We start from the raw sequence: 18,765 nt of genomic DNA on the forward strand, positions 1-18,765 counted from the left end.
CTATGACAAACTAATCATGGGGAGAAAGGGTCAGGACTGGGAATAGTGATTGGGAAACAGAGAAAAGGTTCAAGCAGAGGGAAAAAAAAAATTCTAGGAGGAAAAAAAATTTCTTCTTTACTATGCCATATAGAGCAAGTTTGGTCTGAACCCTGATTAGAAAGGATAACTTATACCAAATAAATTATACTAATACCAGGGAAGCTGGATAGGTTTTATCACCTATTGATAAGTAATTCCTACTATGTAGTATTGAAGGATTCCAATACCCTGAAGCTAGGATTGATTAACTATGTTTACTAAGGACTCAAGAATGACAGGCAGGGTTTTTCCTGCCACTTGCTTATTATCCCTGCCTTCTACTGATTAAGCAAGTATTTTCACAGTGCTTTAGCAGTACTACCAGTAGCCAAGGTAAGATACCCTCACACCTAACTTCTCTCTACAACCCCCTACCTTCCCTCAGAGATAAAGTGGCATCTTCATTTGGTAAACACATTTGCTTTCTGTCAGTCAGGCTCCAAATGCTAGACCATACCACCCTGAACGTGCCCAATCTTGTCAATTAGGCTCCAAAAATGTTAGCTTCACCATACCTGGCCACTGAAACAACATGGCTACTAGTAAACAGCCTAAAATAACTTTTGAAATCACTGAATTTTCATTCTCTCCTGAATTTTCACTTCTATACTGGTTTGATAGCATGTGTATGAATAGACATCAAACTCAGCAATAACAAATTTATTCAAATTTTGCTCAGGCAACGAATCAAAAATCAAATCCACTCAGAATACATACACATGTGTGTTTACGTGTATAAAAAGGTGAAGGCATGTGTGTGTGTGTGTGTGTGTGTGTGTGTGTGTGTGTGTGTGTGTGTGTGAACTGATAACATGGATATGCCCACTGAACCCTGTTTACCATCTTTTTTTTCTGGACCCAACACAAAGGAATCTTTACTGTAACTGTTTCCAATGGTGCTACTACTAGGAAAAAAAAAAAGTGTTTGTTATCAGTAGAACAATATTGGACCCCAAAGAGAAAAATATGATATTCACCTTCCAAAAATCCAGAGTATGTCGTCCTAAATGGCATGTCTTCATGAAAACACAGAAGCTGCCATACAAGGAAGGACAGGTTTCATAGATCAAGCTTCTTCTTTTCAGAACTACATCACCTAATCCAATTGTCACTATTTAAATAATTTAAATTTAAATTAATTAAAATTAAAATTAAATAAAATTTAAAATTCAGTTATTCAGTCACATTAGCTACATTTCAAGTGTTCAGTAGCCGCATATGGCTCATGGCCACCATATTGGAAAGCACAGAGAACATTCTATCATCACAGGAAGTCCTGCTGGAGAAAAAGTGAAAGGAGATGAAAAAGAAATTTTAAAATAATGGATAGGGTTAGGTAGATTGAATCGGGCTTCTAAACCAAGCTTAGAGCACTAAAAAAGGGGAGGGAGCACATCTCCAAAGCTGAAAAGAGTTAAATTAAGACCAATTTCATCAGTAAGCAGCATGATGTAAATATAGAGAACTGCACAACCAACGTAGTAAGATAAAATAATTTCCAAAATGTCAGTAGAAAGTCATAGATGATAGTTGTACAATTGGATTCTCTTGTCCAGGTATAATTTAAGTAGAAATCTTTGAAGGAGTAATGACTTTATTTTTTAGTTACTTTTAAAACTTCCATTCCATATAGAACCCCACAATTCAAATAAATGTGAAGTGATTTTCAACACTTTTTCAAAAAATTGTTCTTTGCTTAGTATGGGATCAAAGTGGGGATTAAGAGCATATCATGAGAAAACACTATCATCACTGAATATTTATAAAGCACTTGCAATGTATACAGAATTGTGCTGTTTTCTTTAAGAGGTAGCAGCTTAACAAGAGGCTGTCTCTATACTGAAGTGAATATTATTAACAGAATAATTCAAGTTTGAGAGGGACAAACAGTTACAATATATGCCAGTCTGATTAATGTGTAGTGATAGAAGAATGCTAATACTGGAAATAGTAACATGGCCTTTGTTAAAATAGTCCTAAGAATACAACAAATGTATTTACAAATAGTGACAAGAGATTATTTACGTCTGGTAAGTTCAGTAGGTTTATTTTCACCACATTATTATAATTTTTTCCCAAATATGTCACCACTTTTATTGGAGGAAGGGGCATAAAACCGAAACACTGGCTCATCAGTGTTTCTGAAATGAATGGAAATTCATTCTAGAATACTATAATAATCATTGTCAGTGAAGTCCTTGATTTAGGATGAAGCCTGTTAATTTTTAAATGTAGTATAGCTTTAAGTTGTTTCTTTGAAAATATGTCAGTTGTTCAGTGACCTGATAAATCAATTTTTTTAAAAAGGCATAGCTTGTTTCTGTTGAGTTTTCAGATGTTTACCAGGGCAGAGGTCTCAGCAGCATGCTTTTTTAACATTGTTAGCTTTGATTATGACATGTATGGTTAACAGCAGAATTCTGCATGTGTGAGCTGCAGGGCGTTCTACGGCTCTGCTGATTATAGATGATCTTGCCTGGGATGACTGGGGAGGCTTGGCTGTGCTTCACATAAATGTATCCTCCAGCAAGCTAGCTCAGGATTGCCCTTGTCGTGGCGAGGAGCCCAATCACACAGGCTCTCTTCAAGACTCTGCTCATGTCACAGTTGTCAATATCCTATTGGCCCAGAGCAGGTCACATGCTCCTGAGTCAGAGGGTGGGCAGGATGCCTGCACAGAATGAAAGGGCACTGCAAATTGACATGGGGAAGGGCATGGGAGGACATAAGCTAGCAATCGAAGTCATTAATGTAATCAATCTGACACAAAGTATATTTCACCTAAATATATGTATGTAGAAATCTAAAGCAAGGATTAAATGGAAAGGTTTTTATAAAGACACTGCATTTCTGCCTCCATGTGAGAAGAGCTTCTCATTCTCAATTTTTAATTTCTGTAAATTTTGAACAAATGAAAGCAAAACAATTCAACTAAAATAAGTCAAACATCGATCTACCCTGGCCAAAACAAAAATCTTAATCTGTAGCAATAGATATGAATCTTGTATTCACCTCCATAATGCTGCAACAAAGAGCTGTTCTGAACCTAGGTGAATGCAAAGGATAGAAGGTTAGCAAAAAAAGAAGCTATGTCACATCACTTTCTTGGGGGAGATGAGGAGGTTCTTTCTGAATCAATATTTATAAAATTATTGTTTTATTTTTCCTACACAACGTTTTTTCCTCTTAGAGAATAATATGTAGTAAATTATTTGGGAAGACATCATTTAAAAGTACAGAGATAGCTTGCCCTAAAAGTTACTATAGAATTCTGTCCATAGACAAAGTGGAAATATCACTGCAATTAGTAAGAAAACAAATTTGTCTCTGAGAAACAATCTAATAAAGGCAGTGTCTGTACAAACAAAGTTAAACACAATGATCTAAATGACTCAAGACTCTATAAAAGCTACAGTTGAGGTGAAAAGTGGAGTTTGGTCTGAATTAATCAGATTGTTTGTCTTTATTCAGAAATATTACTGGATAATTACCACTTCATTTACCTACTTAGGCAGCATCAGAAAGGCAGAACATGGGTATTTAAGCAAGATGAAGGAGAAATAGAAAGAGTTTGGGCTTCTCCAAGTCCACCCCTCACATCCACAGTCCGGCAGGAAAGAAGGAGGAAACTCACATGCCCCAACACGCGGAAGTGAATGCAACCCTTCCCTTTACTTCCTGTGACTCAGAATTTAATTATCTAGCACAGCTGCTGAAATGTGGTCACCGTTGTGAACAGCCTATGCTCAGATAAAATTTGGTAGCTCTGTACTCAAGAGAATAAAAAATTAAATTTTAGAGGAATATTGGGGGAGAAGTGAATGGCAGTTCTCTCCCCGCAGGAATCTCCTCTGTGGGCCTTCTATGCTACAGGGTTCTTAAGCACTTCACCATTTAGAAATTCTCTGAAGAGCACCAACCCTCGTGACTGAGTCCAGGAGTTGGACCTGTTTCTAAACTCCGTTTCCTTCTTTCTACATTCTCCGACTCCTAACATCAAGAGTTGATGGGAACACTGTCACAAAAGACAAGAAAACAGAAACTCAGAGGGGAGCCTCCAAGTTTGTCATAGTCCTCACCATTAACATGAGCTGAATAGTGCTTGATGATTCAGACAAGGTAGCCCTGTGGCTCAGGATGTTCACATCCTAAAAAGGGAGTGACAACCTGCAAGGAAAAATGTCAACATCCATAACAGTTCAGGAGGTTAAGCTCCGTAAGTTAAGAAACAACATATTGAAACAAAAGCACCTTTCTATGACTCTCCGATTCCTTGCAGAGCCTCTTCCTCCTTTTTCTTCAGAACGGCTGAGAATTTTGCCAGAAGAGATGGGCAAAATAAAACTTGGGAGTGGTAGAATGACAAAAGGTAGTTATTATTGACTCACTTGCTAAGCACTGGATGCACAAAATTGCTATTTTCCAAAGATTTTTATCATGTGATCCCAAAAGCCAACTGAAGGCAAATGATGGTGGTTCACTTAAAATTGTGTTCATTGCCCTACCCCTCATCCTTGGTCTTAGCCAACACGCTATTTAGAAAATAGATCTGACCACGAAAATGAAAAAGTCCTATCCAACAAACTAGTAGTCCCAATGCTTAGGCGGGGAAAGTTAGTAGCATGTTAGTTGACTTTTTAATAACAGGTACTATTAGTAATTTGGGCTTTGGGGGTTTCTGGGTTTTTTTTCCACACGTTAAAAAGAACAAGAAAATATGCTTTCTAATTTCATAGCAATGAGAAATGCATACATAAGTTTGTTTACATTTCTTCCTGGCTCAGCCTTAGTTCTCACTGTGGATGTAAACTAGTACAGGCACCCTCTGAGCACATATAACCTTTCCCCAAACATGAAGTGCAAATGAATGGGGTTGTTAGGTTACAGTGCTGGGCGTTTGCGCGTTTGATGTTGAAGGGACAACCATCTGTGACCCCTCGGACCTGAGGTGGTCAATGAGACTAATGACCACAAGTGCTATTTTCTGCTTTTCTCTCCCACCCAGCTGTGAAGTTCGGGAGGATGTCCAAGAAGCAAAGGGACAGCCTGTATGCTGAGGTGCAGAAGCACCAGCAGCGGCTGCAAGAGCAGCGGCAGCAGCAGAGCGGGGAGGCGGAAGCCCTCGCCAGGGTGTACAGCAGCAGCATCAGCAACAGCCTGAGCAGCCTGAGCAACGAGACCAGCGGCACTTACGCCAACGGGCACGTCATTGACCTGCCCAAGTCCGAGGGTTATTACAACGTCGATTCCGGTCAGCCGTCCCCTGATCAGTCAGGACTTGACATGACTGGAATCAAACAGATAAAGCAAGAACCTATCTATGACCTCACATCCGTACCCAACTTGTTTACCTATAGCTCTTTCAACAATGGGCAGTTAGCCCCAGGGATAACAATGACTGAAATTGGTAAGTGGAAGTCTCCTCACAGTTTATTTTCAGAAATTCTGCTCTGAAGTTGCCTTGGTCCTATTTAGTAGGGTCATTTTCTTAGATCTAAATTGAATTACTTGCTTTCATGTCTTCTATGGAGAAAATAAATTGATATTAAGATATATTCTAATAAATGTTGTTGTTCCCTTCCCCATAAAAGTTTATTTCGAGCAAAGGAAGAAAGAAGAAATTATAAATAGAACGATGCTATCTGTAAAGAACAGATGCTATCTGTTGAATTTGGGTTCTCACTGAAGGAAAAATGTTATTGGTATAAACAGGGAAATTTCGGCATGTATTCAAAGTTGATGCTATTCAAAGTGAAATAGCTAAGAGATACAGAAACAGTATAGAATAACCAAATGAACAGGGGTCCAACTCTTCCTCTAAAATCTTAAGCAAACAGTATCTCAGTTTCCGTCTTTATAAAGTCAGGGGAGTAGACCAGAAGACAGCTAAGGTTCTCATAAATCTGAATTCAAGAATTCCATATGGGATTCTTAATTACAGCAATGAAAAGAGTGTAGTCTGGAATGTTACGGAACACAAGAGCGACAAATAAGCTAGTCATAGGCACGATTGCATCAGCAACCTGATCCTCTTTCTTCAGTTCCTAAGGAGCGATCTTCAAGACTGCCCTATCTTAGGCAAGCTCTCTTCTGACCTGTTGCAACTTTGTTTTACCCTGTGAAACTCAAAAGCCTATTAAATGTTTAACCAGCTAATCTCATCAACCAACTGCCATAAAAAATATTGATGTAGGCTTAGCACATTACCCTCCTGGGTAACAGGGTTGCATGTTAACAGTAACCTAGAAGAGCTAAGCAAACCGTAGCTATCCCAGGCTTGGTTGCAGTGTTTAGTGTACTGGGGAAAGCAGTCTAGAGCTCAGGAACCTTTGAGGCTCCCTCACATTTAACCCTAAGAGGTGACAGAGCAGAGTGATTAAGAACCAGGCTACCTGCATCCAAATCCTGGTTCTGTGGCTTTTTATTTCAGCAGGAGCAAGTTTTTCAATCCCAGTTTGCTTATCTTTAAAAAGGGGAAAGCATCAGTCCATAGCTCACAGGGACATTGTGAGAATTAAATGAGTTAATACTTGCAAAAACATAGCAATGTGTTGGACTCAGCAAGCGCTCAATAACTCTTAGCTATTATTGTTTTATGCCATGTGCTCATTCACCTTCTCTGTGTAACCTGCAAACAAGGAGCCTAAAGCCTACAAGTGTTTTAAATTAAGTTGCTGTGAACACATAATGAAATACATGGCCATATTCTTGGCTACTTGTACCATCTGGCTGAGGAAGAAACAATGTTTCACAGTTAGAAACCTGAAATATTATTTCTCTCTTTTACTAATGCAGCATGTGACAGTGAGTAAAGTTGTTGATAAGGCACCTGTGATGACTTTCATAGCTGACAGTCATAGAAAACTAAGCATCAACTGTAATAACAAAAATAGTCAATTATTATTGTGATCTTTAATCTTGTTTCTACTATATCACAGGCACTTCACACGCTTAGTTCTCACAAACATCTTCAGAAATAGGTAAACATATTATTTCTATTTTACAGATGCTGAAATAGACTTAGAGGTATCTTATGACTTCCCAGAGTCCTATGGCTACTAAATGATAGAGCCAGCATCTTCCTCAGGCAGTCTGACTCCAGAGTCCTGGTGCTCTGCCATTAACCTGCTACCTGCCTGGGTTTAGTATTCGTAAACTGCATTGTCAGCTAATAGGGACAGTCATTTAAAATAGAGTCACTCAATCTTTTCAAGAAGGAAAAGACACCATTTTTTTGCATTTGTGCTACTCGATATCTAAGTTCCTGATTCTACTATTAATTTGGAGCATAATTTAAAAACTAATGAAACAAAAACTCACAATTTTTTGAGCAATCTTCTGCCCCTTACCCAGAAGAGAAATCTTCTAAGTGTTTAGAAATCACAGTTTCTTTGTGATGTACCATCATCAAGGAAGTATTGTGGAAAGAGAAGTACAGCCAAAACCATTGGGTCTGGGTTAGCCTGAACAAGTCATTTTTCCTCTCTGGTCCTGAGTCTATTCTATGAACTGATAGAACTGGACTATAGTAGATAATCTCAAAAGTTATCCATATATTCTGCACGTATATTAACACGCAAAATGAACTAGCATGTATATTTTCTTAATTATTTTCAGATATAATTAGTCTTTAGAGATCTCTAGATATGTTCTAAATGTTGGAGGCTTCTTCCATCAGGCTTGAAGGGATGCAATAGAACGTCCTGCGAGTGCTCTCAAATTTAGCACACTCCTAAACCTAAATAGTCGCTTGGTTCACGTTTTGTTAAAACAGCAATGCCACCTAGTGGACACAAACCTATTCTATGAGTGTCGACTCTTAAGTACCTATGATGAGTGACAGCAGTGTGATACACTGTGTTTCCTGCACCATCCAAAAAATTGCCACTCATTTCACTAAATCACTAAGTTCTTAACAGTATCATTGGTCAGGAAGGCATCAGTGAATCAACATGGTGGCTAACAACTCTGGTTCTGGAGTCAAACTGCCTAGAGTTCAAAACTTGAAAAGCCTGAAAGCCATTTCCCTTAGGCAATTTATTTAACTTCTCTGAGTCTCAGTTGTAAACCTAGGCCAATAATAGTCCTTATCTGTGTGTGTGGATTAAATGAGTTAATATGTATTTGTGGGTTCTTAGTACAGTACTTGTCATGTGTAAGCATCATCATTATTAATAATATAATTGATATAATTATTTATTACTTAATAGCATCACTGGTTATTGAAGGTAATATAATTACTTTTTATTGAACATCTACATTGTGCTGAGCAATGTCCTATATTTAATTCTCGTAACAATCCCACTATGCCTGTTATGTATTTGCATACCCATTTTACAGCTGAAAAAATTGAGGCTCAGAAGTTACATACCTTGTAAAAAGCAAAAGAATACATAAGATTCCAGGTCTGAGTAACCATTATAGTGTATTTCCTCCCAGCAAACAATGATGGTCCTTCACAAGCTGGTTGGCATTCTCACAGAAAAACACCTTTGGTGTTTGTTGCCTATCTGACATCCTTCTAAGTGCTACAAACTGGAGCTTACGGAGTTCGCATGCTGACATTTGGACTTGATTTGATTAATGGGCGTCTAAACCAATCTGGTTAGTGGCAACCTGTCATTGAAAGAACCCTGTGCAGACAAAACAGCAAATCTGATTTTTGCCACATTCCGACTGGGCGAATTCAAAGTTATGTCGCACCAAAAAAATTTTTTTTATCATTCTTGACTATTGGAAGTCCTGATCTGCTTCCTCTGGTTTCTGAAAGAATAAGGAAATGTGTACCATCAGGTCATTATTTTGAGACTGGGGCATCTTAAATGTAGATCTTTTTTAAAAACCAGTTTTTAGATCAATCCATGTAGTATAAGGTCTTATGATTTTGAAATTTTTAATAAAAATGCATGTTTAAGAACCCTAGCACAACTACATAAGCAATGGCATGCAGATCCCAAAAAGTAAGTTAAATTAATATTATCAGAGTCAGGAATAGTCTCCAGAAAAACCAAACTTGTCTTTCTGAAAGTCCACCGAAGGAACTATAAACTTTCTAGGTTAAAGGCTCTAATAATAATGCTTTATGTATGGAGACAAATGTAAAAAACACTTTCATGCATTTTAGTCAATTTGAGCCTCACACCAATGCTTTCAGATCAGCAGTAAAGGAACTATCCCATTGTACAGATATGGAAATTAAGGACCAGAATTAAGGGTGTTTCTAGGGCACAGAGTTTGTTAAGTGGTAAAGCTTAAACTCTAACAGTAAGTCATTCCCCTGCCCTGGACTGCCAGGCATTTCTTAAAAAGCCTATTTTTGAAATGTGCCAGACACTCAAGAAGAGCAGAATAAGGTTTCTGACCACATCATCTAGGAAACACCATGAAGATAAATACAGTAATTGCAACTCATAATGTCACATATTATACATCCTGGGCATGGTGGTACCATACTCTCCTGGAGATGAGGGAGACGGCGGGTATTGATTACTTTGAGCTACATCTCTTATCAGGAATATTTTATTCCCCTAGTTTTGAGCATAGAAGACAAAATGTGGATAAGCAAAAAGAATACCATGAAACATCTCAGGAATTACATCCCTGGGTTTTTCAAAATCCCATAGGAGAAAGAAGCCATGAAATAAAAGAAAGGCAACAGTAAGCTGCAAATTAATATTTAGACAGAAATATTAACTCGGTTGAGCTGGAATTTTACTTCAGGCTGGCATGATGGATGTGTTATATGTTTGGGAATAAAATTTTGCAGTGGTTGGTGGCAGGTGAGAGGAAACTAGCTGAAAGACACTTAGGAAAGAAGCAGAAAAGGAAAGCGAAACCTCTTGTTTTTGCTCCCCAACCATAGTGCTCTGATGGGTTGTAGGATTCTGCAGGTTTAATACTCTTAATGAAAGCTCATTTAAGCTGAAAGGTGATTGACAATGTATCTACGAGGTCCCAGACAACGAGACTATTCAAACAACCAAACAGCTTGCTTTTTAAAAAGAAAAAAATATTCATCAAATTAGCTATAACGCTAAGAGGATAAGTTGCCTTTCATGTACCTCACCTGGATTGGCTATTGTACTCATTAATTTTCTCTCCAGATAAAGATGATGAAATGTGAATTCATCATATCTTCATTATATGAATATATATTCATTACACTCATCATATATCCATTATATAGTCTTAAACATAGATTTATTTTCATAGTTTAAGTCTTACCATAGATTTATTTTCATGTTTCTTTTGTGTTCTAGTTATAGAACCTAGAATTTTAAGCATCAAAAATAGATATAAATTCTTTTTTTTAATTAATCTATTACAGAAACTCAGTATTAATAGTTAGAAATGACAAAAAGGGACTGGCCTAAAAGTAATCTAGTCCCTGTGAAGTACTACTTATTCTATCAAGCCTACATAGAAATACAGAAGATATTACCAGTAGTGTTTTATTTTACAGAATTCCATAAAAGTTGGTGGTATTTCAATTGTTGCTTATTGAGAACCCCAAGCAGATGCTGTGGTCTTCAAGCAGCACCTTTAATGACTTATGCTTTTATGGATAAATATTTTACAACTGTTTAAATCTATTATGCATATTTACCCATGCAAAAGTGATACAGAGACTAGAATTTAACTTTTGCTATGTATTTCTTGTGTCCTGTCATAGCACACTGTATCAAAGACAGACAGGCATTCAATTTAGGAGTAACTGTCTAGTAGGTCATGAAAACAGATAGAAGTAGACTAAACTAGCAAGAAAAAAAATAGTTAAACAGTATGGGGAAAGGAAAACCAGTGTCTTTAGCTCTTTCTTTCTTTCCTCATGGGAAAACATCTTATGAACTGTTGTCATCTACCCCTGTCTGACACTCACCCCAAACACACACCCTTTGCAAGCAGTTTGGGGAAAGTACATTGAAATTGGGTGTCCTAATTCTGCATGCTAGCCATGTGAATTTGTTCAGAATTAGTTTACCTGTCTGAGGCTCTGTCTTACCATCTGAAAAATTAAACAGTTGGACTAAATGACTGAAGGATTACGGTTCTCTCACCTCCTGGAGGGCTTTGGTCATGTGCACAAATTGTCCCCTTGTTATAGCCACTTCACATGGAGAAGGATAGGGTAAGGGAGAGGAGGGAACCTGAGGTTACTAGGCAATCCTGAATGATGCTGATGAACTTGTCCATGACAGTGGCCAGCACGCCTCTCTCCCAAGGAGCAGGACAACACTCAGGGCCTTCACTGGGTGGAATGACCCTGCCAAATATACAGTTAATAACCACAATCAAACCAGAACTGTGCACCAGCCTCTTCATCCACCCTCCTGGGAAAAAAAGAAAAAGAAATCAGATTAAAATAAACATCAGGGGAAGCTCTAGGAGAGGTGGTAGCCATTCCCAAACCACCCCAAGTTCACATACAATCAAGTTAAGGCATCAGAAGCTGTACAGATACAGCTTCCAGGCAAAAACGCCTGTCCTCCTGAGCTCACTACAACCTGGTCACTTCCAAGCTCCTCTTGAGGGAAAAACAAATACATGTTCATACAATGAAGATATTTTCTTGACTACTGAGGAGCCAACCTACCCAGGTCACCTGGGTCACTGGAGAGGGACTTACTTGACTCCTGAAATTTTAACACCACCTTGTTCTTTGCCACCCACAAAATATCTCCCTAAGGATGCTTCTATATCAAAAAGGAACTCCCCAAGTGTGGGGCAAATTTTCCATATTCCTAGGATCTCTACCGTAGTTACAACTATGCTATTAACCAGTTCACAGTGGTGAATTATCCTAGAGAGTACCTGGAACCACGGACTCTACAGTTCTTCCCTAGGGTCATCCAAATCCCTATCTTTATAGATATCCTGTAATAACCCCCCAAAGATGGTCTACAGTCACCTAGTAATGTGTGCAGTGATTCCCTACAAATGGAATAAATGATATAATGTATTCAAAGCACTTTGTGACCAGCAAGCTTCCAAACAAATATAGAGATGATTTCTATCACAAGCAGCGCACACATACATACTCAATTCAAGTACTCTTAAACATACATAGCTACTTAACAATACATGTGTGCATATTAGTCACTACGTGCTTTTACCCCTGTTAATACAGCTTTCTTTAATGTGCTAGCATTCACTAGATTAGATAAATCTTCTAAAGCACCTTTTCTGTTTTAAGTTAAAATTGTGTAAAATTGATCTTCTTCAGTGGACTGCCCCTGGAGATACTAGTTTGGGATTAATTTTTGACTTAGAATTCAGAACTTCATAAGAAGATTCTAAAATCTACCAACAAAAAAAAATGTTATTGAGAAGCTATCAGAAAGCCAATTCCATTTTATACACTCAATTTCAAAAGCCATAGTACATATTGAAATAGTCTGCAGTAAGCAAAAGGAAAGGTGATTTCAGAAGGTTCTGCCTGGGACTCGTAGGAAGAGAGAATGTATCTATGAGGTGACTTCTGAAACAGCCCCTACGGACAATTTGCACATTGAATAGTATTTCAAGATATACTGCAGACAAGCCATACTTTCAAGGCATTGCGAGCTTTGACATTGGCTGTCGGAGCTCTGAGTTGCTTTTCCACTGGTTGGGGTGGATATGTACTACATTGGCCACTTATTCAAGCACCTATTTTTGGAAGGGCTGGTTAGGGTTAAAACACCATATGGGCCATGGAATACAGAAACGCCAGGTGATCTCCAGGTTGATGGAGGTCAGTACACTTTGGTGTCATTAGTCATACAACGAACTTAACAGGCACTCCTTGCTAACCAGTACGGTATTTATTTCTGGGATGTTTACAAATGTGGGGAAACCTGTTGGAAAGGTTTTCAGCTGGAAAAACTTTTTATTTGTTTTATTTTATTTTGTTTTGGGATGTAAGCTTTCTGTCAACAATATAATCTTAATACTGAGGAGAATGAATTTGCTGTGTAAATTTGAGCCTTATTTATGGGGCCTTTTGGGGAACCGCTACTTGGTTTTCAGACAGGTTTGTTCTGCAACAATTTGGTGTAATAAGAAGCCATAAGAAAACACTTCTTTTAAAACATTAGTCAACTAAATGCACTATTGAAGTAATCAAATTACTTTTTAAATTTTAGGTTAAGTGTTTGAAAATGTAAAAATGGCCTCCAAAGATTACCTCTAAATTAGTTCTTCCTGAAGGTCAGAAATGCATTGACTAAACTTCCCAAAGGGGGGAGGGGGTGCGTCTGTTTAAGTTAACAATCAATCCATATGTCAACAAAATTCAAATAGTAAAAAGTCAATCCTAATGATGGCCCTGAGCAATTTCCATAATTAGGTTTCATCATCTGTGTCCCAGTGGTTGTCTTTTGGGTGGCGTGTGGAGGTGCGGTTTTTAAAGGAGAGTGAGGAAGGATTTTAATGGCCTCCAGATTGTATTGCTTTTGTTTGTCCTAAGACTCTTCAAGTGCTTTTAAGACTGTGTGCTGTACTCTCATTCTCCATGACTCTGCGAGACTTCTCCCTCATGCATCAAAACAAAGAAAAATTCCCACGTAGCCTCTCAGACTCAAGTTGTCGTGCTTCACACAGCCCTTAGAAAACGTTGCTGCTGCCAAATCCTTCTGCAGATGGAGAATCAAACCCAAAAAAACCAGGAGTTAAAGAGGTTAAGTGACTCCACCAAAGGCACAATCTAAAAGACTGAAAGGGGCCGTGTGGACTTTCTCTGTCTTGCCATATAGCTCCCTTAATATTCATCAATTGCAGGACATTTAAGTAAGTTCATCTTTTCCGATTGTTCTGTGAAGGAGGTCTTTTACTATGAAAGTTAACTTAAAATGTAATGTTTTCATAATAGATTCTTTCTCAATTTTGTCAACTAGTTTCAAGAAAGGAAACTGTAATTTCCCAAAATTAGACGTGCACTATTGCAATAAAACAAAATGCTTGTGATCCAAAACAGCTTTCCATTATTAAATAATTAAGAAAACACCCTCTTAGATATTTAACTTGTTTTAGCTGCTTCTGATTGTTTTCTTTTAGATATACTCTGCTTAAATGCAAATGCTATATAGGGTCTTTCAGATCTTTTTTCTTCTTTATTTCCTTCTTCCTTACTTTCTAGTAAAATGCTATCTTACTGTAGCTTCCTGAAATTTGAGGAAATGTTGACCATTGTACTAATTTGTTCATTCAGTCCTTACCCAGATATTACTGTTATTTGTATCAGACTTTTTCATTGGTTTATCATATTTTCATTATTGTTTAAAGTTAATTACACAATCTCATATTTTATCAATATATTTTTTCTGAAGAACTCTAAGAACAAATTGGTTTTAGAACATTCAGGTCTACATGAAGTAAAAATCAGTTATGCCATTCTCTGATATAAACCTGGCAATAGAATTTACATGAAAAGGAGATTAGAAGCTGTCCTCATTCATTGGGGACAGAGTAATGAGTGGGTGGACCATGAACTGAGCCGACAAATAAGTTATAGATTATTTATGCCCCAATTTCTGCTTAAAAGAATTTGAGGAGCCCAAATGTTAAATCTACTCCTTTTGTTTTGAGGCTACAGATCACTAGTAGATTGCTGTTTTAAACTTAAGTATTACTGATATTTTTATTCGGACAGCAGAATTCTATTTATGCTAAAAATAATGATCTCTAAATAGAGATTAGAAAAATCAGAAAGGTCTTTAAATGACATTGTCTTTTCTGACGTTACCACTAGACTTGTTTTATTTAATGACAGAAAACTTGTACCCTCATAATATCCTGAAATAAAAATAAATTTAAAAAAGAAAGAAAACTAGTAAAACCAGTGGTCTGTTGTCAAAAAGCCCAAATGTGCATTTGGTTAAATGTTTCACCTTTCAACAAATTGTTTTACTATATTATAGTTACCTCTTCAGAGCAGGGATTCTGAGGAAACTCGAAATTAGGAAAACCGAATGCAGGCACTTAAAATATGCCTTGAGCAAGTCCGTAGAGATATCCTGGCATTAATTCAAAGTGAATCCCCTAAGAATTCCACTTTTGCACTAGTAGTATAAACTAAACAGAGAATTCAGTGGTTGTCTAGATCCTTAAGGCAAGTGACAAATTAAAAATCCATTAATCATTTTGATTGAGGCTCAGATACAGTATTTTAGGAAGAATACTTCCAAGTTTAAAAAAAAAAAAAATCCCTCGTGGAAGAAAATGAATAGAGGGTATAGTTCACCAAAAAGAAACCGTTCTTTCTCATAAGGAAAAAAAAGGGAGGAGGCGGAGGAGAGAATTAGGAAGTTCAGGCACAACACCCTCCAGAGCTATATATAGCTTTGAGCCTCAGCTTTCTCGCCTTGATGCAGTTGGGCCACTGGGTGCTCTTGGTAATAACACTGAAAGCAGCAGTTTTTAAAGATGTACTCAACTTTCCCCACTCCCAGGATGTGGAATTCTAATGAATCCACCGGTGCAATCCGTGTCTGAGACACCGTAGCCTTTGGAGAGCACCATTTGCTGAAATGTCTAGTGAGAGCTAAAATAAGCCACTTTGGTGGAAAAAACCCGCTGAGTGGTTGAAATCTGAGCTGCAGAAGGTCACTTGCTATTTTAGTAGCTGCAAGCTGGTCCTCATTTTATAATATCACAGTTATAAACAAGAAATTGTCACCTTGCTTGTCAGTTTACTTATTTCTCACCAAAATAAGCAGATGTAGCCTTTTTTTTTGTACCTAGAATTAGGTAATTTAGATGACTTGTTTCCAAACTTCACTTAACTCTGTGGACCAATATGTAACAAAAGTTATTTTTCATATATTCTTTAAAATTGCTTCAAAATATTATTCTTACATCTTTTACATCATCTGATATTTTAAAACTCCATTTACCTGTGTAAACTTTATCACATACGTCTCAACCATGCTATAAATGCCTTAAAGAGGACTTCCTTTCTTACTACTTAATTTATTTAATAGATCATAATGAAGTGTACTGAGGATGGGGTGGGAAGTGTGGAAATCCTTTGTAGCCAGAGAGAGAGAGAGAGAGAGAAGGGAGAGACCCAACTCATTTCTAGGGTTATTGAGATACAGTCCATTTGGAAATGGAGGAAGGAGGTTAGTTTCAGCTCCAGTGTTCTATAATTATTGCACACACTATTGATAATATCAATTTTATTCCAATTTTCCCTCCAAAAATTTAATTTCTCTCTTCTTACTACCTGCATCAAAAGTAGAGTTAAGATTACCCTTAAGACTTCTAGGGAAATATGACAGTTTTAACAATATTTTAAAATATTTTTTCATCAAAAATGATAGAGAAATATGTTTATCTATATCAAGTATTTTAAAGCTTCTAGGATTATTCTTTCATTTGAATCATACATTGTCATTTCTATCCCATAAAATTACTTTAAAAGAAGTTACAAATTCTGTTAATTGGATATAAATCTTGGGTTCAAATAAGCCTTCCTCCAAGAATAGTATCAGGGTCAAAGTCTAAAACAAAACAGCAATTTTATGGGGAGGAAAAATTTTTGGCTGTGTGCAGTGGCTAACACCTATAATTCCAACATTTTGGGAGGCTGAAGTGGGAGAATTGCTTGAGGCCAGGAGTTCAGGACCAGCCTGAGCAACATAGTAAGACCTCGCCTCTACACAAAATAAAAAATTAGCTGGGCATGGTGGGACAAGCAGGTAGTCCCAGCTACTAGGAAGACTGAAGCAGGAGCATCGCTTGAGTCCAGGGGTCCAAGGCTGCAGGGAGCATGATGACACCACAGCACTCCAGCCTGGGCAACAGAGCCAGACTCTGTTTATTAAAAAAAAAAAAAAAAAAAAAAGTTTTATGTGTTCAGATCTATGAGGATATAGAAGGAAAAAGAAGTGAGAGAAAGTGAGAGCAAGCTACTTTTCATGAAATTAACAGATAGAGTATAAGGAACATAGACTTAATATTAACCTATAATACATACCTAATTTTCCCTGCTTGCATCACTGTTCTCATTTGGCCTCATTATGATTGAAAAGTAGTGACTGGACTGAGCATATAAAATAGTTTTCCTCATTCCTCAACATCATTTTATTAATTATCAACACAGCCCATATACTCTCAGTGAGTTGAGAACAAACAAACCTCTGTCTCACTGAACATATGTAGAGAATCTTAGCTACTGAGAAGATGTAGCTACATTTTCACTACAGGTTCCCTTTCACATCCATTTAAGGAATCTTCAGCCTCATTCCTGGTCTCAGGAAGAGCAGAGTGTGGAGTCCATGCACATCACCTTGAAAGGTGGTAGGATTTTTCCATCAGTTAATTATCTGGGCCATATTGCTGTTGGACCAATTTTCCTAGCACAGAGCAGGCTGACAACTTCTTCAACATGTACCATCTGCAGCCCAAGCTAGTTAAAGAATCCAGCAAAAACTGAGCTCTGAGAAATAGCTGCAATCCAAGTCAGGGTAATGGATGAAGGATGTGAGATTGCCCAGAAAGATTCCGTATCCTCTGCTCTTTTACCTTAGCCTCCTTTGTCTGCATCTTCTCATGTGGTTAGTCCCTGGAGAGGACTACGTTTACTATTACCTTTTCTACTTTTCCAGGCAAGGACTCTTGAAAGTTCCTTTGGCTCCCAGCAGTAACTTTGCATACTGTATTCATTGTCTCTCCCTTTATCCCTTCTTTTTAAGTCCTTCTCCCCTTTTCACAACTGCAGACTCTCAATCCAAGCAAACCATCTCCTCTGATGTTCAGGCATCTTTCTAATCGACAGAATAAGCCTTCTAGCCTTGCTCCCATGAAACCAAGTCTAGCGTTACCGTGTGTTTTATCGACCTGAGCTTTGAGAGGGTCAAGTTGGTTCTCGCACGTGGCTCACCTCTGCACTGCAGAACAGTGGGAGAAAGCAAAGGAGGAATGCAGTGCGTCTGCAACTGCTGCTACTGTGCCTTTCCCTGTGTTGCCATTTATAAGCCTTGTGGCCAAAAGAGATTTGACTTTTATTTCTCACCACAAGGTCATGGGAAATAATTGCATGTGCTTACTGCTTGACTTCAAAGCCATTTAGAGTACTTAGGCTTTGAAATCATCAAAAAAAGAATCAATCTTAACTTTTTCAAATCCTTTGTAAACTAAGGCAGACAGTGGGAGGATGGATGGATGGATGGATGGATGGATGGATGGATGGATGGATGGAGGATGGATGGATGGACATTTTCAATATTACCTTCACAACTCAACATTGGTCAAGCATCTATTATATTTAACGTTTTCTCTGTCTCACTGACTCATCTGCAGGTCCTGCTCATTCTGTTTCAGAATTGTCTTGAATCTAGCCCCTCCACGCCATCTCTTTTACTACCACCTAGCCCAGAGCCTCCTCATAGCTTGCCTGAGTTTTCACAACAGCATGAATAATCTCACGTACTAGCTAATACATACCATCATATCTTTGCTATGACCAGGGTCACCCTTCCAAAGCAAAACACGGACCACATCACTCTTCTGCCTGCTTCCACTAGCTTCCACTTGCCTACAAGACAAAATCCAAAAATCCTATAAGGTGAAATTTCTTGTCCTGCAGACTCAGTTGTCCCTGCTCCAGTCACAAATTCCACCCGAGTGTCATTTCTCCCCATCTCCTCCAGGCACCCTTGTTGCAAACACATGAGACTTCTTTTGAAAAGACAGACTCAATTT

The 18,765-nt window shown here is 38.0% G+C and overlaps 1 protein-coding gene across 2 annotated transcripts in view; it reads left to right on the plus strand.

Moving 5' to 3' along the window:
- The window catches only part of RORB (RAR related orphan receptor B), a 180,805-nt gene that overhangs the window by 135,518 nt on the left and 26,522 nt on the right, over positions 1 to 18,765 (plus strand). For both annotated transcript variants that reach the window (XM_045562184.1, XM_045562183.1), the window contains exon 4: positions 5,087 to 5,488. In XM_045562184.1, the coding sequence (XP_045418140.1) occupies positions 5,087 to 5,488 (402 nt within the window). The remainder of the gene's footprint in view (positions 1 to 5,086; positions 5,489 to 18,765) is intronic.

This window comes from Lemur catta, chromosome 10, assembly GCF_020740605.2.
Source record: "Lemur catta isolate mLemCat1 chromosome 10, mLemCat1.pri, whole genome shotgun sequence".
In the NCBI taxonomy this organism is placed as follows: Eukaryota; Metazoa; Chordata; class Mammalia; order Primates; family Lemuridae; genus Lemur; species Lemur catta.